At 43.1% G+C, this 25,658-nt stretch overlaps 3 protein-coding genes across 3 annotated transcripts; 1 reads left to right on the plus strand and 2 right to left on the minus strand.

The window, feature by feature from the left end:
• Positions 1–2,767: 2,767 nt before the first annotated feature.
• On the minus strand, positions 2,768–24,145 carry LOC106084067 (uncharacterized). Its single transcript, XM_013247512.2, has 6 exons — positions 23,310–24,145; positions 18,818–18,871; positions 17,821–18,044; positions 10,245–10,391; positions 9,504–9,650; positions 2,768–3,621 (listed from the first exon to the last, which is right to left on the minus strand). Exons 1-6 carry the CDS (start codon positions 24,069–24,071, stop codon positions 2,823–2,825), a joined length of 2,133 nt encoding a protein of 710 aa, XP_013102966.2. The 5' UTR covers positions 24,072–24,145; the 3' UTR covers positions 2,768–2,822.
• Positions 10,015–10,499, minus strand: LOC106084072 (coiled-coil domain-containing protein 103). Its single transcript, XM_013247520.2, has 2 exons — positions 10,245–10,499; positions 10,015–10,188 (listed from the first exon to the last, which is right to left on the minus strand). Exons 1-2 carry the CDS (start codon positions 10,400–10,402, stop codon positions 10,080–10,082), a joined length of 267 nt encoding a protein of 88 aa, XP_013102974.2. The 5' UTR covers positions 10,403–10,499; the 3' UTR covers positions 10,015–10,079.
• Positions 17,491–18,296, plus strand: LOC131997606 (trypsin alpha-4). Its single transcript, XM_059368595.1, has one exon. The coding sequence runs from the start codon at positions 17,497–17,499 to the stop codon at positions 18,262–18,264; it is 768 nt and encodes a 255-aa protein (XP_059224578.1). The 5' UTR covers positions 17,491–17,496; the 3' UTR covers positions 18,265–18,296.
• Positions 24,146–25,658: the final 1,513 nt, after the last annotated feature.

Genomic DNA, 25,658 nt, shown 5'->3' on the forward strand with positions numbered 1-25,658 from the left:
ATCTTCGCTAAACAGAATAAATGCTGGTTTGGGACAAGTCTCGGCACACGTTCTAAAGGCATATCCTTAGTAGATCGTCATGATAACCTTCAGCACTGTTTAGTGTAGCAAAGGGTTGCAGAAAAACTCTTCAATAAAACGATAATTATAAGGCATAACTGGACTGGGAAATCTAATAAATAACAAGTAAACGCGTGCTAAGTTCTGCCGGGCCGAATCTTATATACCCTCCACCATGGATCGAATTTGTCAAGTTCTTTGCGCGGTATCTCTGTTGCGCTGTTTAAGGCTATAGACCGATGCTGTTTCAGGCTACAGACCGATTCAGACCATATTTGACACATATGTTGAAGGTCATGGGAGAAACCGTTCTACAAAATTTCAGCCACATCGGATAATAATTGCGCCCTCTAGTGGCTCAAGAAGTCAAGATCCCAGATCCGTTTATATGACAGCTATGTCAGGTTATGGACCGATTTGAACCATACTTAGTACAGTTGTTGGATGTCATAACAAAACACGTCATCCCAAATTTCAGCTAAATCGGATGGAAATTACGCTCTCTAGAGGCTCAAGAAGTAAAGTAGGGAGATCGGTTTATATAGGAGCTGTATCAGGCTATGGACCGATTCGGGCCATATTTGATACGTATATCGAAGGTTATGGGAAAAGCCGTTATTCTGTAGCTGGAAGCTGTATCAGGCTATAGACCGATTCGGACCATATTTGTTACGTATGTTGAAGGATATGGGAAAAACCGTTATTCGAATTTTCAGCCAAATTGGATAAGAATTGCGCACGCTAGAGGCTCAAGAAGTCAAGATCCCAGATCGGTTTATATGACAGCTATATCAGGTTGTGGACCGATTTCCACCATACTTAGCACAGTTGTTCGAAGTCATACCGACACACGTCATGCCAAATTTCAGTCAAATCGGGTAAGAATTGCGCCCTTTAGGTGTTCAAGAAGTCAAGATCCAAGATCGGTTTATATGGCAGCTATATCAAAACATGGACCGATTTGGCCCATTTACAATCCCAACCGACCTACACGAATAAGAAGTATTTGTGCAAAATTTCAAGCGGTTTGCTTTACTCCTTCGAAAGTTAGCGTGCTTTCAACAGACAGACGGACGGACATGGCTAGATCGACTTAAATGTCATGTCGATCAAGAATATATATACTTTATGCGGTCTTAGAGGAATATTTCGAGTAGTTACAAACAGAATGACGAAATTAGTATACCCCCATCCTATGGTGGAAAATCGATTTGTGTGTTCCTTAAAGACTCAAAAACGGCTGAACCGATTTTCTTGAAATTTTCACAGATGGTGCATAATGATAATGATCCCGTGGTAAAAATAGGATATGATGGGTGGGCGGACCCTTCCCCTTACCCTAATTTTCAGAAACGCCAGATCTGGATGTTGCGTTTTAAGCTAAATTTTGTGTGCTTTGTAAGCTGGAATAAGAATTTGATAACCAAATGTCGGACCAAGTTTCTGGGGGTCCACCCCTTTCCCAAAACACCCCCAAACCTGTCTTATATATTGGCCATGCAATATGGGGCTTAAATAAAAGCTATTTGAGTGTAGAATGCGAATCTGATATCCAAATGTGGGACCAAGTATTTGGTAGGACGTCCCTCCCCAAAAACATCCCCCAGAGGACAAATTTACGACCATAGCAATATGGGGCTCAAATGGGAGCTATTTGGGAGTATAGCATGAATTTGATATCAATATTCGTGAAAGTGTCTATGAGGCCACTCCACCCCCTAACACCACCCATATAGGAAGTATTTGCTGACCATTACAATATGGGGCTTAAATAAGAGGTATTTTAAAGAAGAACACGAATATGATATGTATACTTTCATTGTCAAGTCAATGAGTGGCCGCCCCATCCCCCAAAAATACCCCCAAACCGGTCATGTTGGCTGACTATGGAAATATGGGTCTCAAATGAAAGGTATTTGAGAGTAGACCATGAATCTGATATCAACATTCAGGACCAACTGTCTAGGGGACGTACCACCACCATAACAACCCTCAAATAGGACGTATTTGCTCACCAAGACAATTTTGGTCTTAAAGAGAGTGGAGATCGATATTGATAGGAGTCCCTACCGGACTTTTCGAATAAGGGGTTTCAAAGAAAGGTATTTGAGATAAGAAAACAAATTTGATATCTAATTTCGAGGTCAATGATAATACGGGGTTCAAATAAATGATATATAGACACATGAGAATAGAGCACGTTGCTGATATATTTTCAGGGCTTAGTGTTTGGGGGACCACCCCACTCCCCAAAACAACCCTAAATCGGGCATATTTACCGACAATGTCAATGTGGGGCTCATATTAAATGTATTGGGGAGCAGAGCACGAAGTTGATACCCACTTTCGGGACCAATTTTCTGGAGGTCTACCCCTTTCCCAAAAAAGACCACAAACAGCAATTATTTACTGACCATCGCAATATGGGGCTCAAATAAAGATATTTGGGAGGTATTTGGGAGTATAATATCCAAATGTGGGACCATATATTTGGGGCACCTTCTTTACCCAAAAACCCCCCGAAGGGTAAAAATTTGTCGGCCCGGAAAACGTATTACAAGCTGCATCCATAATTAAGGGAGATATACCCTGCATGTTGTATTTATCTGTGGTATGAAATGACATTAGGGCCATTTCAGACTGTGCAAGAAAATTTTCTTTCAGCACATTGATTTTTATTTTAAATCATAATTTATTTGATAGTATTTTCGAGTTTAGAATATAAATAGAAATTCAAAAATTAGATTAGATAAGATTGTTATTTAAACCGTAGAGGCAGCATTGACAACCCATGACTGTAGAGCGGCCACATCAGCATATACACCAGGATAATCAGCATAAGCACAACCATAGCCCCAGGAGACAACTCCCACCAATAGGCCCCCTGATACCAAGGGCCCACCAGAATCACCTTGACAGGCATCCTTATCTTTGGCAGCAGCACAAATCATGGTGGTTTTAATTTCAGCTCCGTAACCGTAGTTGGAAGAAGCACACTGGGTTCGACTTACGATATTGAGTTCAATGTATTTCAATTGCGTAGGTAGCGAGGCAGAACCATATTGTGTGGTACCCCATCCAGATACTGTGGCACTGGCCCCATTGGCTGGAGCAGTGGTGGCCAATGCAATGGTCTTGATGGTCGAGCTCATGGTCAGGGAGTTGTCCAAACGAATGACTGCAATGTCATTTATCATGGTTTGGGGGTTATAGCCTTCATGATTGAGAAAAGCGGCCACTGGAATCAGCACACCCCCTGAGCTCCAGTAGGAGGAACCAGCACGTACCTTTAGTATGGAGGTGGAAACGGATTGCAAGCAGTGGGCTGCAGTTACAATGATATTAGCCGAATAGATTGATCCACCACAGGAATGGGAACCACTGCGCTGTAAAGAGATTTGCCAAGGGAAAGAGCTGATGGTGGTGAAGGAACCCCCAACAATGCGACCATCCAGTTGGGGAACCATACCCTGGGGCAGGGCAGCGCCCAAAACACAAGCCACTGCGGACAAAAGAACTACGAGGCACTTGAACATGACGAGTGAAAAAAACCTACTACTACTGGACATGTCATCAAATATCGTTGGTGGAATTTTTCGAACAAAATTTTCAATATACCAACAATTTTGTGATATTTTTTTCATTATCGGACTAAACTAGAAAAAACCAAATCACAATACCTGTATGCCACTTGAGAAAGGTGATTGCCAAATCGATTAGATTAGGAGTCTTTGTTTTCCACTTAATCCGGAACATATGTATGTGCATACATATGTATATGGTAGATGGAAGTGAAAGTATTTTTCTTTTCATGACGGAATAATTGCATGATATCGCTTTGCCTTGAACATCTTAAGAATATTCCCTAACAAAGTTTTAATAACCTTTGTTTCCTGTTATACTATTTTTCCATTACAGGTAATTTAAAAATATCTTCCAATTACTAAAACAGACTTTTTAATCCCTCAGACATCTCTGACGTAGAAATATACACAGCACCAGCACTTTATCCCCAATATTGGTGTGTCCGGGCTAGAAAGTCCATTTTTGCAATTTATTTGGCGATTTATAAGCAATAGTCCATACGGCGAGATAGATGAGATTATAGATTTCCTGAGTTGGAAGAGATTAATGCGTGGTGCAAACAAAAGCCGTTTATAACTTGCTGACCTATTACGCCTGCCCTCGAAGCTAGTGACCCAAACCTCTAATATATGGGGTTACAGTCAATCTTGGATCTGCCGGGAGTGAGCATATACCGTCGCGACGGTTGAAAGTTATGCCCCAGATTATATGCCTTAAATCAATCGCCTGTTCGGCGTCTATAATCGATTGGTACTTAAAGACTTTGATCGGCATCATGATAACGCTAGATTCGTGGTACTTATTCCTAGGTTGTGACTAGAGGGACATGGCTTTGCAACAAAAACAAAAGGTAATAGCAATAGCTCGCCAGATAGTTCTAAAGTGTCCCCTGTTCTTTTAAATGGTGTATTTTAGCAGCGTGTGATTTCTTTGGAATTAAAAATTCTTCTCTGAAAACCGAAAAACTGATTGAACTCATACCCGGCATATGTAACGAGAGTGATGGTATTCGTCGTTCCAATCATAGAATCTGATATCTGAAGCTAAAAGTCAATAGGGTGATCAATGAACATAAGTGGAATATATGGCTAGAGCAGTTTAGCATTGCAACTTAAGTTTCTGGATAATCTTGAGAACGTGCCTTTCCCCAACCACTTAGACTAGATGGGATGGTTGGGAAGGCAAGCGCAAAGAGAACATGCACAAAGACTTGTGCTTGGATGCGAGGGGTCACTGGTTGACACGAACCGATTAGACACGTGGGGTGTGGTTGGTAAACACATGTGGCCGAGACCGACAGGGGTTCAACATTACTTACTGTCACAAATTTCAATGAAATCGGACAATAAATGCGCTTTTTACGCGCTCAAAAACTTAAATCGGGAGATCTGTCTATATGACAGCTATATCCAAATTTAATCCGGTGTTTAAGGTGTTTAACATTACTTACTTTCACAAATTAAAGTGAAATCGGATAATAAATGCGCTTTTTATGGGCCCAAGCCCTTAAATCGATTAAATCGATGTCAAGAGGCCTAACACAACTCACTGTACCAAATTTCAGCAAAATCGGATAAAAAATGTGGCTTTTATAGGCCTAAGACCCTAAATCGGAGGATCGGTCTATATGGCAGCTATAACCAAATCTGGACCGATCCGGGCCAAATGAACGAGGGATGTCGAAGGGCCTAACACAACTCACTGTCCCAAATTTCCGCAAAATCGGATAAAAAATGTTACTTTTATTGGCCTAAGGCCCTAAATCGGCGGATCGGTCTATATGGGGGCTACACCAAGATATAGTCCGATATAGCCCATCTTCGAACTTAGCCTGCTTATGGACAAAAAAGATTCTGTGCAAAGTTTTCGCTCAATATCTCTATTTTTGAAGACTGTAGCGTGATTTCAACAGACAGACGGACGGACATGTCTAGATCGTCTTAGATTTTTACGCCGATAAAGAATATATATATTTTATAGGGTCGGCAATGGATATTTCGATGTGTTGCAAACGGAATGACAAAATGAATATACCCTCATCCTTCGGTGGTGGGTATAAAAATTTGTGAACCAGGCAGTTAGTATAAGCATGGCGATAGCAGCATACCAGTGAAGGGTCGAGGATTTTGAAAATTGCATATTGCCCATGAACATTGCATTAAGGACAGAGACACATATCAATGAATTTTGTCCGATTCAAGTTTAAGCTCAATGAGATTTTACGTGGCATAGCACCTCACACATGTCGCCAGCATAGGAGGGGATAAATAATAATAAAGAATTCTATCCTTCGCCTGTAGTTTGTTGTACAAGTAGCCAGAGAAGACTGTTCATATTTATTGTCCCTGTCATTGTTGTTGTTGTTGTTGTTGTAGCAGTTTATTGTGTTCTATCTTTCGTCTGCTTGATTCTGTTGAGTGTCAAGACCCAGGAACTCCGCGACTAAGATGGGGTGCGTCCACAGGGATCTGGGTCTGAGTCGAGTGGGTCTGGCCGGGCAGTTAAACAGGTGACGTGTATCGTGCGGTCCCTGGTTACAATCGGGACATACATCTTGCACGTCGGCATCAATCCTGGCTCTGTGGGAATTGAGGCGGCTGCATCTGCCGGAAGGTAATTGAGCCAGAACTACTCTGGTTTGCCGGGGGAGGTTGATTTCTTCGGGTGCAATGGATGGCGGTCGTTCTCCAAGGACTACATTCACCCGGTAACCAATTAACGCGTCTGCTACCGTGTCTGCATGAATGTTGTTCAGACCCGCTTGATATGCCGCTTGATCTAGAGGTTCTCTCTTGTAGCGCTGAACCTCACGCTCTAGATCGATCTACCTTAAGGCTTCTGGGCGGTGGGTATCTATCCACAAGATGATGATTTGGATGATTTCTGCGATAACAGCCCAAAAGGTATTGCTTAGACATCTTGTAGTTATGTCTTCGCACTGGTAGGATCTTTGTCTCCTGATGGAGGTGGTCCACATGATAACTGAGGAGACAGCCCGTCGCAGTTCAGAGGGCGCCATTCTGACAGATCTGAATATTATTCCACTGCGTGTCACAAAGTTGACGTGACCACACTGGCGCTGCATAACTTACCACAGACCGGCTTTGTACGTGGTCAACAAGGTTTCTTTGTCTGCACCCCAAGTGCTGCCAGCGAGTGACTTGAGGACCTTGTTTCTACTTTCGACTTTATTGCAGATTGCTGTGGCATGTGTAGAGAAAGTGTAGGAGCTGTCAAATGTGACGCCAAGTATTTTGGGACACTTGATGGTCGGAATCACATCTCCATCGACCATCACAGTCAGCTCAGTATTCACCTCACGCGTATTTGTAGTGAACAGTGTGGCTGAAGATTTGGTGGCGGATATCTTCAGATTTCTTGCAGCGAAATATGAGGCAAGCTCGTTGAGGTAGACGTTCAACCTATCGCAGATGTCATCAATGGGTGGGGGGCCTGATGCCATGATCGTACAATCGTCCGCATATGATACGATCTCTATGCCGTCTGGAGGGGGTGGGATGGAGGATAGGTAGAGGTTAAACAGAGCCGGAGATATCACCCTACCTTGTGGAACTCCCTGTTTCACTCTACCGCGTTTCGACTTCTTATCCCTAAATTCCACAAATGACTGGCGGTCACACAGATAATTCGCGACCCAACGTTTCAGGCCTGGCTGGAGGGACGTGTTGGCGATGTCCTCAAATAATTTGGCATAGCTGACCGTGTCGAATGCCTTCGAAAGGTCCAGTGCCACGAGGACCGTCCTATCACATGCCCTGGGTTGATTGAAGCCACGGCAAATTGTGTGTGGTGATGGCATGCAAAGCTGTTGTTGTGCTGTGCAGTCTCCGAAATCCATGTTGATGCTCGGCGAATGGAAATTCTCCTACGAGGCTCGGGAGGAGTAATGCCTCAAGCGTCTTTGCCACTGGTGAGAGAAGGGAGATCGGTCTGTACGACTCCCCCAAACTCGGGTCTTTTCCAGGCTTCAGTAGCGGGATCACTCTGCCCATTTTCCAGACATCGGGAACTATAAGAGAGTTCAATGACAGGTTAAGGACAGTGGTAAGGTACTCAACTCCAGGTGAATCCAGATTCTTCAGCATCAATGTAGAGATTCCGTCGGGGCCCAACGACTTGGAAGATTTGACGCCACGGATGACTTTCGTAACTTCGCCCACTGTAAATTGTGATGGCTGTTCATCGGCTCGGAGACCACGAATACGGCGAATGGCTCTCCTCCTTGCCCTGTCTCTCTCGGGATGCACAATAAATTGACGGTTGAACAACCTGGCGCATCTCTTCGGAGCAGTCACGGTTATCTCGCCAAAAGTGACTGAGGTCCTGTCGTCCCGTCTACCGGGGTTCGAGAGAGACTTAACAGTGGCCCACAGTTTGCCTGCACCGGTGCCTAAGTTACATTGCTCCAAGTGTTCCAGCCACAAATTCCGCTTATGTTCGTTGACTACCATGTTTATTTCCAGATTCAGCTCGCTGATTCTGGGGTTAGCGGGGTCCATAGCACGAATCCCATCACGCTCGTCTGCGAGTACCGCTGCTTGCGCCGGGAAATTGGGTTGCACTTGTGATATTCGACCGGCTGGTATAAAGCGAGCGGCTGCTGCGTTGATGATGTCTCGGAATATCCTCTCGGCCACAAGCACATCAGAGGGGGGTGGCAGTTCATTGAAGCGGCGATTGGTATACTCTCTGAAGCCAGTCCAATTGGCCTTCTTATAGTTGATGAACGTCCGGCGCTCAGAGGTTATGAAGTCGGGTGGTCGGTCGATAGTGAGAATTATGGGGAGGTGGTCTGACCCCAAAGAGATGACGGCTTGCCAGGATACGTCACTCAGGAGATCAGGGGATGCAATTGAGATGTCTGGCGAGCTGCTACACCTCCTCGTAATCCTGGTGGGGGCATCCGGATACACCGTGGAGCTATCTATCTGCTCAGCCAAAGCTATGCCACGCTGGTCGTTACCTAGGGGAGAATGCCATGACGTGTGATGTGCATTAAAATCCCCCAGAACCAGACGACTATGGCCGGATAGCAACCCACTTATGTCGGGGTAGTAAGCCTGGCCATTAATCGGGACACAGCTACCAACCGGCGGTATATACACGTTGTATATCTCTATCTCGGCAGTACCAGACCTGACTGTTACCCCCATACATTCCATGTATGGGTCACTAGCGTCAAGCGGAGGCGAGATAGGTCTATACTGCACGGAATGGTGTATAACGAAGGCCACTCCCCCACCTCCATTCCTTGAGCGATCCTTACGTAGCACATTGCAACTGTGCAAGCTGCAGGTGTTGGTCAGCTTTGTCTCCTGGATCGCTGCGACCGATATGCTCTTCCGACTCATAAAATCTACGATCTCATCAATCTTGCCACGCAGTCCGTTGCAGTTTAACTGCAAGAACGATACACTTCCCGGCACTGGCCTGACAATAGTAGGGCTAGGGTGCTGTCGTTGCATAAATAGTCGTACGAGGACGCCGAAGGCGACGACGGCGACGCTTGTGACCCACTATTGGCTATGTTCGCACAGCATCTAGCGACATATCCAGTATGACTATACTCCCGTAGCTAAGTTAGGCCAGAGCAAGAACGGAAATGTACCCACTCCAAGCACCGGTTACACCTCACCGACCGATAATGAAGGCGGTTCTGGCAAAACGAACAGAACCAGGGTCCGGGGTTCTTTTCAATCCCGGCACAGACCAGAAGCGTACGGAGAAGGCACTCCGGGATGTGCCTCTCCCATGTGTAATATCTATGTTGCTTTGGATGTTGATCTAACTATACTGGCTGTAAAATTTTTGTAGCCAGTATTACCCTAACCTTCTACGCATCCCTACGTAATGGGTGGTGGCCTCCTCGATCGGCAGACACCGGTGAGCGGCGTGGGAACGAAAGATAACTACCGTTCTCGTCAAAGCTAGAATCCAAGAGTTCAGCGTCGTAGGCGGACAGGGTAAATAATGAGCTACGGTAGCTTCCAAAGGAAGGTTTGAAAAAGGTTTCTAATGCGAGTATACGTGTTAAGTTGTCTCTTCTGTAGTCTGTGGAATGGATTTCCCGCTTTTGGGATAAAAATCGCGCTACTAAAGCCAGGAAAGGATTAAATTAAATAGAATCGTATTGGTATGCCATCTCTCATTGACATCCCATCTCTCATTGGAATCCCATCTCTCATTGGTATCCCATCTCTCATTGGTATCCCATCTCCCATTGGTATCCCAACTCTCGCCAGTAGTCAAGACACTCTTAAAAAATTTAAATTTTGTTTTGAAAATTCCACTTGGTTGTTGCTACCTCATTTTGATATGATGTTTGATTTTTAAAACCGAAACAAGAAATTATGTCAAGCGCAAGATATTTATTTTTGAAGTGTTTTTAACTATTTGTGATAGCAGAGAATATTCTATTCCTCGTTTTCCGCTGCTGCTGTATTCCAAAGGCGGTTTTTGGTTTTCGCATTCATCTTGTCTGCCTTTGATATGGGTTTCAAATGGGCCGCATCCACAATGTCCCTAAAAATAAGAGCAATTAACTATAAGGTGAATATTTAAGACTATATTCCACACACTTGAATTCCTCATAATTTTTGGTATTGTTGACTGCCCGCAATTTGGCATCATTTCGTAGCGTATGCAACTCACCCATCTTTAGGCGTTCCATGCATATTTCTTGTAGCTTTTGCAATTCTTCCGGGGTTATTCGATCGGATATGTTGCTGGAAAACATTTTTACATTTTAGTGCGGGATATGTGAATCTATCTTTGTTATATTTTATTTAAAAGAATTTAAGAAAAACTGGCATTGTTTGTGGCTAGTAAATTAAATTTGTTGCCAAGGCAACCCTGAAACCTATGTTGGTTTTAGTACACATAGAGAAAAGTTTTTACCCTCAAACAAGGTGTATTTAATAAGGTGGCCGCATCGGCGAATTGCTACAACAACGCATCTTTTTTTGGAACTCAAAATTTGTAAACAGGGCGAAGAAGTAGTAATTCCCTACACCTACCCAAAAATACAATGAGGGACCTATATCCATTTCTGAACCAATTTTGATGGACCTCGGCGAGCAAATATGTTCAAACTGTAAAAACTGCGGTTGACAAATGACAACATTATGGCAAATTACCCAAAATCAGACGAACATATATATGGGAGCTATATCTACTTCTGAACCGATTTCGAGAAAAACATCTCAGATAATGTAGTAGTCGTCGAGGAAAGCGTTGTGCAAAATTTTGGCAAGATTGGTCAAACAATGCGCTTTTAGTGGCTCTTGGGGTGAAAATCTGGCCATATACATATATGACAGCTATATCTAAATCCTGGCAGATTTCTATGAAATTCAACAGTTATATTGATATTTCTCAAAATCGGTAGTCGTCGGGGAAAGCGTTGTGCAATACTTTGGCAAGATTGGTCAATAAATGTGCTTGCAGTGGCTCTAGGAGTGAAAATCGGCCGATATATATATATATATATATATATATATGAGAGCTATATCTAAATCTGAACCGATTTCAACGAAACCAGTAATGTCGATAAAAAAATCCTTCCTGCCAAATTTCGAGATAATCGGTTAACAAATGACCATTTTATTGCTTTATTACCGAAAATCGGACGAACATATATTGGGTTGCCCAAAAAGTAATTGCGGATTTTTCATATAGTCGGCGTTGACAATTTTTTTCACAGCTTGTGATTCTGTAATTGCATTCTTTCTTCTGTCAGTTATCAGCTGTTACTTTTAGCTTGCTTTAGAAAAAAAGTGTAAAAAAAGTATATTTGATTAGAGTTCATTTTAAAGTTAATTTTTTTTGCATTTTTATTAAAAATGTATTTACTTTCTTTTAAAAAATCCGTAATTACTTTTTGGGCAACCCAATATATGGGAGCTGAATCCGGATCTGAACTGATTTTTTCCAATTTCAATAGGCTTCATATCTAGACCGAAAAACACGCCTGTACCAAATTTTAAGATGATCGGATGAAAAGTGCGACCTGTACTTTGTACACAAATTAACATGGACAGACGGACAGACAGACAGACTGAACAGACAGACGGACATAGCTAAATCGAATCAGAAAGTGATTCTGAGTCGATCGGTATACTTATCAATGGGTCTATCTCTCACCCTTTTGGGTGCTACAAACTAATTCACTAATTCACCCTGTACCACAGTAGTGATGTAGGGTATAAAAATGTTCAAAATTCCAATTAGCTTCAGAGGCTTTAACCACAAAACTGGGTGGAACATTGAGGTCCGATTTGCGTTGTGTTCATTGCTGTCACGAGAAGCTTAGCTGCTAGCTACCGGGCGCGTCCACAGATTACGGATAGTGGAATGCTCCATACGAAGTAGCTGCAACGGCAGTCGCGGACAATCACCGGTATCGAGCGGAGAGTCTCAGTGAGAAGCCGGCCGGCACCGACTCTTGCACAAATGCTGAATGCCTATGATGTTCGATATGACAAGGCGGGTTATTGCCGTCTTTCAATAACCAATGGCCACTCTGTAGCCGCGGCGATTGGTCCTTTGACTGGAACGACAAGGATCGCCATCTCCACATGAAAATGTGGCTACAACAACAACCCACCAGGATGGCAGGTTTAAATAGTTTTCATAAGCTTATTGTAGCCGTAGATAGCTACCAAGTGAATGCTAACAAATGGCTCATATAAGAAGATTGTGATTTGAGCTCAATCACCGCAAGGAGGGGTTGTGTACCCCTTTTTGGCTCTTGGATATCTATCAGATTTTATGGTCATTTGAAAAGGTCAGTTAAAGTTTGTTGGCTGTGAGGATGACGTTGTCATCGTGGTGTGGCCCTTTAGAGTGCATACAGTATGCTGCCAAAATACTAGGTAACTTGGTATGTTCAGTGGACCTCTCCTAGATATGATGGAGCTGCCGCTCTAACTATTGAATGTCCTGAAAAGCCATTGCAATATCAGGACTTTGACCATGCGCTGGTCACAGTCGGACTTGATTTGTGGGGATGAGGAGGAGTCATACATAGTTGATCATCTATTGTGAGACTGCCCTGAAATTGGGAGAGTAGATTTATGGCTACACAAAAACCTATTTTCCTGTCTAAATTATCTTCATGCAATAGTCCTTGTGCCGCTTTCGACTACAATAGCCTTAAATTGCATATTGTAGGGAGCATCTTCAGACCGCATGGTCATTTTGTCATCAATGTTGGCTCCTAATCTTCTTCATTTTCATGTCTGCCTTTGCACTGACGTAATTTTTATCAGTTTTCTTTTGCGCTTATTGAATCTTTCGGGGGCGACACAATAGACCTAAGTTCCCTGAGTGGAACTGATGGTGAATGAGGTTGCTAGACGCATGCCATTATATACCATATAGACAAAAATTGAGGTTTTTGATAAAAACTGATACGAAGGAACTCTCGGAGACACTGGAATCTTAAAATAATGAGGTTGTTTGAAGGCTTATCTTCACAGAATGTATGGTAAAGAAAAACTTGAATAGCTTACAACCAATTAAGTCACTCGGACCTGATGAAATATTGCCGCCATTACTACATAAGGTCTAGGACTGGCATTTCCTCCGAAAGCCTGACAGGATGTTAGGGTGGTATTTATACCCAAACCCGGCAAGCAAGTTATTCGACAACAAAGGCGTATAGACCTATATCCGTCCTCTCTACTCAAAACCAGGTAACGTACTATGGATACCATGATAAAGAGAGAGGCGCCCAGCGAACCGCATGAACCGTATGACGTGCCAAGGAAGGTCCGTATGCCAAGGAAGGTCCGTATGCCAAGGGAAGGTCGGAATAGAAGAATCCTTCGATGCCAAGACGAACACATAGGCGGTTTGCATTGACATCGAGGGGGCGTTTAACAATGTGCGGAACGATACATTGATCCAATCCTTAGATCAGTTCCGAGTGAAATGGGTGCTTAGAAACTGGATAAACCATATGCTAAGGAACAGATGGATAAATTGTGGGTCCCATGACATAAATATAAGGCAGAAAGTGGACCAACACATGGGGTCTATTATCGCCACTTCTATGAGTGACCACCATAAATGACCTATTATAAATGCTGGCTGAGCAGAGATCTGAACCCGTCTGCTACGCACACGATGTTATATTTCATCTAAGAGGTAAGGATCCGAACCAGCTATGCAGAAGGACAGAAAGGGTCTTCCAGATGGCATACGATTGGGCTAGACCTAGTGGTCTTAATGTTAACCCAGAGAAGGCTGAAATCTGCCTGTTTAGGAGGAAGACGAATGTGAGCCATTTGACGTTTCGTCAATAGAACGATTTCGATATCAAACAAGGTCAAATACTTAGATGTGATCTTGGACAGGAAACTAAACTAGAAGTGTCACATTCAGCAGCGTACTGAGAAGGGTCACAAGTGCTGGGTACTATGTAGACGAGCCGTAGGCTCGAAATGGGGCATGAAACCGAAAATAGTCCACTGGCTCTACAGGAGAGTGATTAGACTTAGATGTGATCTTGGACAGGAAACTAAACTAGAAGTGTCACATTCAGCAGCGTACTGAGAAGGGTCACAAGTGCTGGGTACTATGTAGACGAGCCTTAGGCTCGAAATGGGGCATGAAACCGAAAATAGTCCAGTACTTAGTACTTACTTACGCCTCAGTAGTTTGGTGGACTGCGATGAAGAAAAAGCGCAACGTAAGAATAATACAACAGGTTCAGAAAACATGGGCATAGTCGGCATGGAAAGAGGAAAGGAGTATGTCATGCCATCTCGGTATAATCGAGGCGACGAAGGAAGGAAGCAATGGAAGAGGTATCCAATCGGATACCTGAGACAATACTTGAGGTCGAGTGCAAAGCAATGCTGCCATCGGCTTAGTCTTGGATTGACGGAACTCTGCTAATGCCATATGGAAGATCATGCTACACAGTTGTTTTAAAGCTAGAGGACAGAGTCTGGGGGTCTATACTGAGCACTCAGGGACTGAGATCTGTTTTCGACTGCCTGACCATAATATGGTCCTGCAGACGTAGATCCGGGCTATCACGGTATGTGTGGGGTGGCGTGGTGCTAACGTGGACGTCGAGTGTAAATATCTTTATGGACAGTAAACTGGCCAACCGGGCAATAGCAATCAGAACGGTAAGTTCACGAACAGTCGTGGAATCTTAGAAGGAGATTAACGCATTTTCTGAGGATGGCACGATGACGTGTGGGGCTAAGAACTTTGGAATCGGAGTTTTGCGATTTCAAAAATTTTAGGAAAAAAAATTTTCTCTAAAAATTGTCAATTTTGGGACGGCCTTAGCATATATATTTGTTAGACAAATCGGGACTTCCGCAACATTAATCGCATCTACATTAAGTCCTCTTTTTAAATATACAAAAGGAAAAAAAAACACCACTCCAAGAAAAAAAGTTATAAAGGAAAAAATGCAAAATTATAATTTTTTCGAAAATTTTAAATTCTGAAGAGATAAACTTTTATAGGAAGGGACAATTTGCACATTTTTCTTCAATACTCATAGAGTTTAATAACCGTTCTAACTATGTCAACCCAGGGAAGACGGAGCTGGTACTTTTTAGGTGTAGATATAAGATACCGGAGTTCGGACTCCCCTGCGGCTGTCGAATGATGCGAAGTACCTCGGCATAATCCTCGATTCGAAACTTTCCTGGAAGAGGAACACCGAGGAAAGAAGCCGTAAGGCACTGTGTGCTCTTTAACTTCTGCAGGAGGATGTTCGGTAGGAAGTGGGGGGTGACTCCCAAGAAGATTTATTGGATGTATACGGCCATGGTGAGACCAGTACGTTCCTATGGAGCACTGGTATGGTGGGACGCCGTAGGGAAGAGGATGCGTGCGAAGGAGTTCGAGAAGGTTCAGAGACTGGCCTGCGTCGGGATCACAGGGGCGCTGAGATTTGCACCGCAGGTAGGCCTGCAAGTGGAGCTGGATCTGCAGCCCATTGAGGCCTATATTCAGAACTGCGCCGCCAAGGTCGCGCTTAGGCTGAGGGGTGAGGGTTCTAGGTGTTATGGATACGGAGGGTAGACTGAGGAGGATCTTTGACTACCTGGCACCTGTGCCGACTGCAGTGAGGTCATTCGCGATTCGTTTTTCTGAGAGGGACGAATGGAGGGCGGATGGTGTACTTGAGGAGGATGAGACCTCAATGTACACAGATGGCTCTAAGATGGAGTCAGGGACTGGATTGGGGGTCTACTCTGATGCACTCAATATTAGTATGTCTCTGAGATTGCCGGACGAGTGTACGGTCTTTCAGGCAGAGGTCTGTGCCATTGAAGTAGCCGCAAGAGAAATTCTGGCAAGGGGCTTACCGCCCTCGATATTCGGAATTTTTGTGGACGGCGGCGCTCAATACCTTGGGGTCGAGGATGGTGAGGTCGAGATGCGTGGCGGACTGTTTGGAATCCCTGGATAGGCTCCGGGCCCACGTTGTGACGCTGACATAGGGTCCTGGGCATTGGGGGATTCCAGGAAATGAGAGGGTGGACGAGTGCGCCAGGAGGGGTTCGTCTGCGCCGGGTGGACCAGTCATCGGTCTTGCCTACGTGCCATTTTTCGAGCTACTGAACACCGTCGAGGGGATGGACAGGGCGGCGAGGTGGGAAACGATGTAGATGGTTGCCGGAGCTACTGAACACAGTAGAGCGGATGGTCAGGGCGGCGTCGGTGGCGAGGTGGGACACGATGTTGATGGTTGCCGGACTGCGAAGGCGCTATGGCCGGTCATTGACCATAGGAGGACGAGGGAACTGCTGGCGTTCGATAAGAGGTCGATGAGTACTTTGACAGGGGGTCATAACCGGACACTGTGTCATAGGCTGCGTGGCGGCGCGCATGGGGATACCGCACAATGACTTCTGTTGGAGTTGCCTCGATGAGGATGAGGGGGAGACTATTGAGCACTTGCTATGTTCTTGTCCGGGTCTTCGGAGACGTATGCTCTCCTTGCTGGGGAGCCGTTTCTACTGTAATCTAAGTGAACTTGCGAAAGTACCTCTGGTTTGTTGAGGGAACAGGGTGGTTCCGACGAGGGGTGGCACAGGCTCCGGCGTAGGTAGGTCCGTGCTTGCGTAGGGAATGGCGGTCCTTCACCTCCCGCTCGGGTTTCTCCACACCTCCTGTCTTTTTCTTTTTATTCGTGGATAACCTCTAGTACGAGGTCTCACATTTTCCAATTTCTTCCCTTTCAAGTCCCATGGATCAGCCTCTGGACCCACTAGGGTACTTGTAAAGAACTATTACTAAGTTTTTTCGATTTGCCAACGCTGTGCGTTAGTTAATTTCCTATGTCATTGCCCGGCTTTCGCAGCTAACTGACACCGGCATTTATGTGGGGACACAATACGAGACATGAATCAATTTAGGAAAACAGTTAGGGGTTTTGTAAGAATTCATCCGGAATTCCTTTTCAATCTAACCTAACCTAATCTAAATACAAAAATTCCACAAAATTTGTTAAAAAAATACCATTACAAAAACCTTATCAGGTACTTCTGAATTGCTATTAAATTCCTATGCAAAATAAGTGATTTTCAATTTATATTCAATTTCAAATTATATTCAATGCAACGCCCATATCATTTATGTCCAAGCAAAGATGACTTATCTAGTCAAACTGATTATTGAAGCACAAGAACCACCATGCAGAATTTATACCCTAATCGTTGACCTTTGATACAATTTTTCAAAAGTTTTAACAATCTTGAAAGTGCATTGATTTTCCGAAATTGAATTTATCGACAGTGCGTGTGGTATAAAAAGGCCGTCAGTTGGAGAGAAAACTTCAGTTAATTCCTTAACATGTTGAAGTTTGTGATTTTATTGTCTGCTGTGGCTTGTGCTTTGGGAGCTACCATTCCTGAAGGTATGGTGCCCCAATTGGATGGTCGTATTGTGGGTGGTGCTGCCACCACAATCAACTCCTTCCCCTGGCAAATCTCTTTGCAACGTAGTGGCTCCCACTCTTGCGGTGGTTCTATCTACAACAGCAAGATCATTGTCACTGCCGCTCACTGCTTGCAATCCGTCTCCGCCTCTTCCTTGAAGGTGCGTGCTGGTTCCACCTACTGGAACTCTGGCGGTGTCCTGATATCCGTTGCTGCTTTCAAGAATCACGAAGGTTACAATCCCAGCACCATGGTCAACGATATTGCCGTTATCCGTTTGTCCTCTGCCTTGACCATGAGCTCTACCATTAAGGCTATCGGTTTGGCCAGTAGCAATCCCGCTAACGGTGCTGCCGCTTCAGTCTCTGGCTGGGGTACCACCTCTGTTGGTGGCTCCATCCCCACACAATTGAGATATGTCGATGTTAAGATTGTCAGCCGCACCAACTGTGCTTCCTCCACCTATGGCTATGGCTCTCAAATCAAGGCCTCCATGATCTGTGCCTACACTGTTGGCAAGGATGCTTGCCAAGGCGATTCCGGTGGCCCATTGGTATCCGGTGGTCAATTGGTCGGTGTTGTTTCCTGGGGTTATGGCTGCGCTTACACCAATTATCCTGGTGTTTATGCTTCAGTTGCTGACCTTCGTTCCTGGGTTGTCAACGCTGCCAACTCCGTTTAAATATGTTGATAGAAGTTTTTAAAAATAAAGATTTTATTACGTTAGTATTTATTATGATTTATTTTGGAAGTGTTTTTGCCATAGGATGGGGGTATACTAATCTAGTCATTGCATTTGTAACACCTCGAAATATTCGTATAAGACCCTATATGATATATATAATTGATCGCTTCGACGTTCTGAGTCGATCTAGATATGTTCGTCCGTCCGTCTGTCGAAATCTCGATAACGGTCGAACGCGTAATGTTAGCCGCTTGAAATTTTGCACAGATACTTAATATTGATCTAGGTCGTTGTGGACTGTAAATGGGCCATATCGGTTCAGATTTGGACATAGCTCCCATATAAACCGATCTCCCGATTTGACTTCTTGCGCTCCTGGAAGCCTCAATTTTGTCCGATTTAGTTGAAATTTTCGCACATAGTGTTCTGCTATGACTTCCAACACCTGTGCCAAGTAACTGTAACTTGATATAGCTCCCATATTTTACCAGAATCCATGGTGGTGGGTCCCAAGATTCGACCCGGCCGAATTTAGCACGCTTTAACTTACAGCCAAACCATACATGTTAACGTTCGCCAAGTCACTGATGCGAAAACGCAACACCTGTTTAAAATGGGTTAAGAGGTACGTTTGCTTAAGCCTGCATATGACACTTACTTTTACTTTACTTTAATTGGTTATGACAGAATATTTGTTCCACTAGCCGAACGTAGAATAGAGTTCCAAGCGCCTCGATCTTCTGTGCTCATTCTCAAATCTCGGACACCAAGTTTCGAGGTGTCTCCCAAGACTTGATCTTTCCATCGGGCTTTTGGTCTTTCCGGTTTGCGTGTACCGCAAACCGTGTCTCCCAAGACTTGATCTTTCCATCGGGCTTTTGGTCTTTCCGGTTTGCGTGTACCGCCGTGTTTGCCGGCGTCAGTACCGTCAGTGTCTTGTATATTGTAATCTTCGTCTATCGAGAGGTGGCCTTGTTTCTAAACTGCTTACTTAGTCTAAAATAGCATCTGTTTGCCACTATTATTCTTCGCTTAATCCAAAAACTGGTGTCATTCGTTTCGGTTACGGCGGTGCCGAGGTAGATATAGTTACTGTCTCAAAGTTGTGGTTCCCAAATTTTTCCATTTTCTTTATCTGCTCGGTTGTGCAAGGCTTTTGGGAGTTGAAGCCATCCATTTCGTCTTATCTCCATTTACTGCCAGACCCATTTTCACTGACTCTCTTTCGATTCTTTCAAAGGCTGCAGTTACTACTTCCGGTGACCGCCTTATGATATCGATGTCGTCTGCACAAGCGAGATAGAGATCACACGATAGACTGTCTCCTTGTCTTAAACCTCGTTTGGTATTAAATGGTTGCGAGAGATTCTTTCCTATGCTTACAGAGGTACGCGTATCAGCAAGTGTCATTCGCAGATTCTTATTAATTTTGAAGGGATACCAAACTCAGACATGGCTTGAAATACCTTTGAACGTAAAGGAGTATCGGAGGCGGCTTTGTAGTCGACAAAGAGATAGTAGGTGTTGATTGTTCCTTCTCGGGTTTTTTCCAGGATTTGGAGCAGTGTGAATATATGGTCCATGGTGGATTTACCAGGTCCAAAGCCGCACTGATAGGGCCCAATTATCTCATTGACTTTTGGTTTTAATCTTTCACATAGTACGCTCGAGAGTATCTTGTATGGGATGGGGAGGAGACTTATTCCTCTGTAGTTGGCACATTCCGTCTTGTATGCGTTCTTCTAGCAGATAAGCTGATGCATACGCCTTATCAGCGTGTCGCCTCCGGTCTTAAATAGTTCAGCGGGTAACCCGTCGGCTGCTGTTGCCTTATTGTTCTTTAGTCGGGTTACTGCTACTTGGACCTCATTCTGACTAGGAGGTAAACATTCTATACAATCATCAGGGATTGGTTCTGGGGTATCCTCTTCGCCGCCAACGTCGGACACAAGCAGTTGGGTAAAATGTTCTTGCCATATCCTCAGCATGTTATCTGTGTCAGTTACCAGATCTCCTTTTTTGTCTCTGCAGGAGGATGTGCCTGCACCAAAGCCATCGGTTTGATGTTTAATTCTTTGGTAGAATTTCCGGACTTCATTCTAGCTCCTCAAAAATCGACGATAAGAATAGCTTACCATATCTAAAGCTAAAAAGAATTTAAAAACTTTATTGAAATGTAATTTTTACGGAAAAACCTTTCGTCAATATTTAACGTTCTTTTAGAGTTTCATCGAAATAAAGTTCTTAAAGTAAAACCTTTTTTTTAGAAAATAATTTTTGCAAAAAAATTTGTTTAACGACCTTTGATTTTTATATAAAAAATTTCAAAATTTTGTTTACACCCTACACAGTGGGAGGGTAGACATATAGTACTTTGGTGTGAATCAAATAAAATTTTAAGCATTGACACTACTTGTACAGCTTTTCTACAAACTCTAACCTTTGTTATTGTTCTGAGTCCCACCATTTGGATTCACCCATAAAAAAGAGGTATTTTAGTAATTGTTAAATATGAAATCGTCCCTCCCTGGGTTTATTAATGAATTGTTTAAAAACCCCCGAATCCGAATGCCAACCTCTAAAGAATGTCAAGAGTGGGAATTTCAAGACACTCCCAATAAAAATAAATCGTACAAGTATTAATCCGAAGCGCTCTGGTGTTGCCACATGCAAATGCAAATTTTGCCCATGAACATTCCACTAAGGAACAGGGGCAATCTTACATATCAATGAGTGCAGTCCGATTCAATTTTAAGCTCAATGCCGAACGGCGTGCCGCAGTGCGACACCTCTTTGGAGAGAAGTTTTACATAGCATAGTACCTCACAAATGCAGCATTAGGAGGGGAAAACCACCGCTGATAATTTTTTTTTCTGAAGGTTTCGCTAGGATTCGAACCCAGGCTTTCAGCGTCATAGGCGGACATGCTAATCTCTGCGCTACGGTGGCATCCCAAACGGTGGTGTTGCCACATAGCATCTCAAAATATTTTGATGAGTTTCCTGCAATTGTTATACTCACATATAAATTATCACTTGTAGCGTGTAGACGTGTTTATTTGAGCTCCTGATAAAACACTCCATACTCTGTTCATAAACCACAAAAAGATACAAATAAAAGCAAATTCAACAAGTGGTACACCCTGTGTTCAATAATAATCATTTTCGAGTAACAGAAAGTGTTATGTGTTACAAACATTTCATTAACGACTCTAGATTGGAAATCGTTCCTCATGCAAAGAACTTGGGCGTTGTTATTAACAGCACTCTGACTTGGAGTAATCATATCGATTCTGTCGTTGGTCAGGGATATTCAAAATTGCGTGCTCTCTGGGCCACTCAGTCGGTTACTCCGCTGCGGGTTAGGTCTGTCTTGGCAAAGACTTATCTTGTTCCTGGCATTCTCTACGGCTGTGAGTTGTTTGCTAATTGCGACTCGGTAAGTAGACGTAAGCTAAACACTTTTTTTAATAGCGTTACTCGTTATGTATTTGGCTTGAGACGGCGCGATTCCATCTCTGAATACTCTTTTTCTCTGTATGGCGTCTCCTTACAGCAATTGTTGTTCCTAAGATCGCTTGCTTTCCTGCATAAACTGATCTACACGCAGGCACCACAATATCTGTATGGATTTATTGATTTCGCCAGATCTACTAGAGGTAAAAAAATCATTCCCAAAATGTATCGGAGGCTTGTTTCTGAATGGCATATGTTCATATTCGCTGTACGTCTCTGGAATTCTCTTCCTAACGATCTGCAATTACTCAGTAACTCGGCAACATTTAAAACCAGACTTTGGAAACATTTTACTGCATTAAGTTGATGAATGTTAAGACTCATTTATATATTTATTTTTATTCTTCTATACTTACCTTAATTTCTTTTTTTTCGGATCAACTAAGTCTACTAATTCCTCTTTAATTGATAAATTCACTTTTGTTTTTTTTTTTTCTTTTAAATTCAAATCTACAAACTCACAATTGTTAGTTTTTTCCGTAAGTTATTCATTCAAAATCTGTGATGCATTGTATAGCTATAGATTCTTAGTTTTAAGTGTTTACTATGTACAATTGTTGGAGATATTACCCGCACTTTAATTATAAGAATTTTATATTCTTGTTGCGCGGGTGTAAATAAATAAATTACAAATTACAAATTACCACCATAGGATGTGGGTATACTTATCTAGTCATTCCGTTTGTAGCATCTCGAAATATTCGTTTAAGACCCAATAAAGTATATATATTCGTGATCGCCTCGACGTGCTGAGTCGATCTAGTCATGTCCGTCCGTCTTTCGAAATCACGATAGCGGTCGAACGCGTAAAGCTAGCCGCTTGAAATTTTGCACAGATACTAAGTATTGATGTAGGTCGTTGGGGATTGGAAATGGGCCACATCGGTTCAGATTAAGATATAGCCCCATTTAAACCGATCTCCCGATTTGACATCTTGAGCTACTGGAAGCCACAATTTTTGTCTAATTAGTCTGAAATTTTGCATGTAGTGTTCCGTTGTGACTTCCAACAACTCTGCCAAGTACGGTGGGAGTCGGTCTATAACCTGATATAGCTCCCATATAAACCAATCTCCCGATTTGACTTCTTGAGCCCTTATAAGCCGAAATTTTTGTCCGATTCGGCTGATATTTTGCATGCGGTGTGCCAAATACGGTGCCAGTCAGTCTATAACCTGATATAGCTCCCATGAACACCGGTCTCTCCATTATCCTTGTTCGGTTCCTGGAAACTTTAATTTTTGCCGGTTTGACAGAAGTTTGGTATGTGGGATAAAATTATGCCCTTAAATCCATGGGTTCCCAGGCCCGGCCGAACTTAGAACAATTTTACTTGTTTGACTTTAAAGTTACAACGATTTGACATTATGAAATAAATCTACATGTGTTTCAGAGGTGAGGAGTGCGTCTTTGTCATTTGTGTCGTTTATCGTTTATGTCCGAAAAAGAAATCGTAAAGAATAGAAATTTATCAAAAAATCTCAGGGTGATCTTTATTTTCGAAAACTTCCATCAACATATTTAAACGGAGTTGGCAGCGTTGACAACCCAGGAACGAAGATCAGCAACTGAAGCATAAACACCAGGATAATTGGTGTAAGCGCAGCCATAACCCCAGGAAACAACACCGACCAATTGACCACCAGATACCAATGGGCCACCGGAATCACCTTGGCAGGAATCCTTGCCAACAGTGTAGGCACAGATCATGGAGGCCTTGATTTGAGAGCCATAGCCATAGGTGGAGGAAGCACAGTTGGTGCGGCTGACAATCTTAACATCGACATATCTCAATTGAGATGGGATGGAGCCACCAACAGAGGTGGTACCCCAGCCAGAGACTGAAGCGGCGGCACCGTTAGCGGGATTGGAACTGGCCAAACCGATAGTCTTGATGGTAGAGCTCATGGTCAAGGCGGAGGACAAACGGATAACGGCAATATCGTTAACTTTGGTGCTGGGATTGTAACCTTCGTGATTCTTGAAAACGGCAACGGATATCAGGACACCACCAGAGTTCCAGTAGGTGGAACCAGCACGCACCTTCAAGGATGAAGCAGAGACGGATTGCAAGCAATGAGCGGCAGTGACAATGATCTTGCTGTTGTAGATGGAACCACCGCAGGAGTGGGAACCACTGCGTTGCAAAGAGATTTGCCAGGGGAAGGAGTTGATTGTGGTGGCGGCACCACCCACAATACGACCATCCAATTCAGGCACCATACCATCGGGAATGACAGCTCCCAAGGCGCAAGCCACAGCAGACAATAAAATCACAAACTTCAACATGTTGAGGAAATTACTGAAGCTGTCTCTCCAACTGCCGGCCTTTTTATACCACTCGCACTTTTGATAAATTCAATTTCGGAAAATCAATTCCCTTTCAAGATTGAAAAATTGTGTCAAATTTCAATGATTAGAGTAGAAATTCTGAATGGTGGTTCTTGTGCTTCCATAATCAGTTTGACAAGATAAGCCATCTATTGCTTGGACATGTATGATATGTACTTTTGAGGACTCATACACGCAAAAATTTTCGACAAGCAAAATTCTTTTGTTAGAAATGTTGGACTTTGTTTACGATGAAGGTAAATGTTTTTTGTTTGCGATAAATTCTTCGAAGAATTTTTGAAATATACAAAGATTTTGTCACCCTGACAATACTTCTTTTTTGATATATTATATAAAAAAACATTTATTAATTAACTTAACCTCAAGCTTAGTTAAAAGATTATTTTTTCAAATACATTGTCCACATTGAAAAGGATGCAAAGTTCAATTTAACGTTGAAGCATAATTCAAACTCAATTTTTTACAAATTGTAACCTGATCTTAGTTGACAAGAGCTTGTTTGTAACACCCAGAAGGAAGAGGGATAGACCCATTGATAAGTATACTGATCGACTCAGAATCACTTTCTGATTCGATTTAGATATGTCCATCTGTCCGTCTACCCATGTAAATTTGTGTACATAGTACAGTTCGCAGTTTTCATCAGATCGGCTTAGAATTTGGTACAGGAATATTTTTCGGCGTATAGGCAAAGCCTATTGAAACTGGAAAAAATCGGTTCAGATTTGAATGTAGCTCCCATATATATGTTCATCCGATTTGCACTAATAATGCGATAAAATGGTCATTTGTTAACCGATTCTCTCGAAATTCGTCAGGATTGACTTTCTCTTGACTTTCGAAATTACTGGTGAATTTCATGGAAATCTGTTCAGAGTGCTCATTTCTCGTATTTTGCCAGGAGGGTTCTTATGTATTTCGGTGTTATTGCAATATCTGATTGTATTACTGCAGCATAATTCTCCTTTTCGTTATCGTGGGACTGCAGGTTGTTTCAAACATAATGTTAAACTTGTGGGGTTACATTGTCCCAAGATATAGCTGCTGCCTACAAAGCAGTCATGATATTCAAGGATTTGGCAAAATTATGTCTGCTGTCTGAAACCAAAAGTTTTTGGTGATTCAATTACGGTGGTTGAAGTTTCGGATTGTCCCTTGAACAGTAGGCTGAATTAAGCATGTAGAAGAAATGTGACTATAACTTTTTCAGATATCACTGCTTACATATATCCAGAAGCAGAAGCACTTCGCACTCCTTATCCAAGCAAATGTTTAGTAGAATTTCTGGAGGGATATTTGAAAATAATTTTTATACCCACCACCATAGCATGGGGTTATACTAATCTAGACATTCCGTTTGTAACACCTAGAAATATAGATCTGTGGCCCCATAAAGAATATATATTCTGGATCGTCTGGACATTTTGAGTCTACCTAGCCATGTCCGTCCGTCTGTCGAAATCATGATAGCGGTCGAACGCGTAAAGCTAGCCGCTTGAAATTTTGCACAGATACTTAGTATTA

Source organism: Stomoxys calcitrans, chromosome 5 (genome assembly GCF_963082655.1).
Source record: "Stomoxys calcitrans chromosome 5, idStoCalc2.1, whole genome shotgun sequence".
NCBI classification, from domain to species: domain Eukaryota; kingdom Metazoa; phylum Arthropoda; class Insecta; order Diptera; family Muscidae; genus Stomoxys; species Stomoxys calcitrans.

Bases quoted from the DNA above. Each gene is read 5' to 3' on its own strand.
- LOC106084072 (XM_013247520.2), bottom strand. From the start codon at position 10,402: ATGTTTTCCAGCAACATATCCGATCGAATAACCCCGGAAGAATTGCAA. The intron at 10,189-10,244 runs GTGTGTGGAATA...TCTTATTTTTAG, and splicing joins AAAAATTATGAGGAATTCAA to GGACATTGTGGATGCGGCCC.
- LOC131997606 (XM_059368595.1), top strand. From the start codon at position 17,497: ATGTTGAAGTTTGTGATTTTATTGTCTGCTGTGGCTTGTGCTTTGGGA.
- LOC106084067 (XM_013247512.2), bottom strand. From the start codon at position 24,071: ATGTTGAAGTTTGTGATTTTATTGTCTGCTGTGGCTTGCGCCTTGGGA. The intron at 18,872-23,309 runs GTTTAAATATGT...CATTTTAAACAG, and splicing joins TTGTCAACGCTGCCAACTCC to GTGTTGCGTTTTCGCATCAG. The intron at 18,045-18,817 runs GTAAGTTAAAGC...CCATAGCCATAG, and splicing joins TTAACATGTATGGTTTGGCT to GTGGAGGAAGCACAGTTGGT.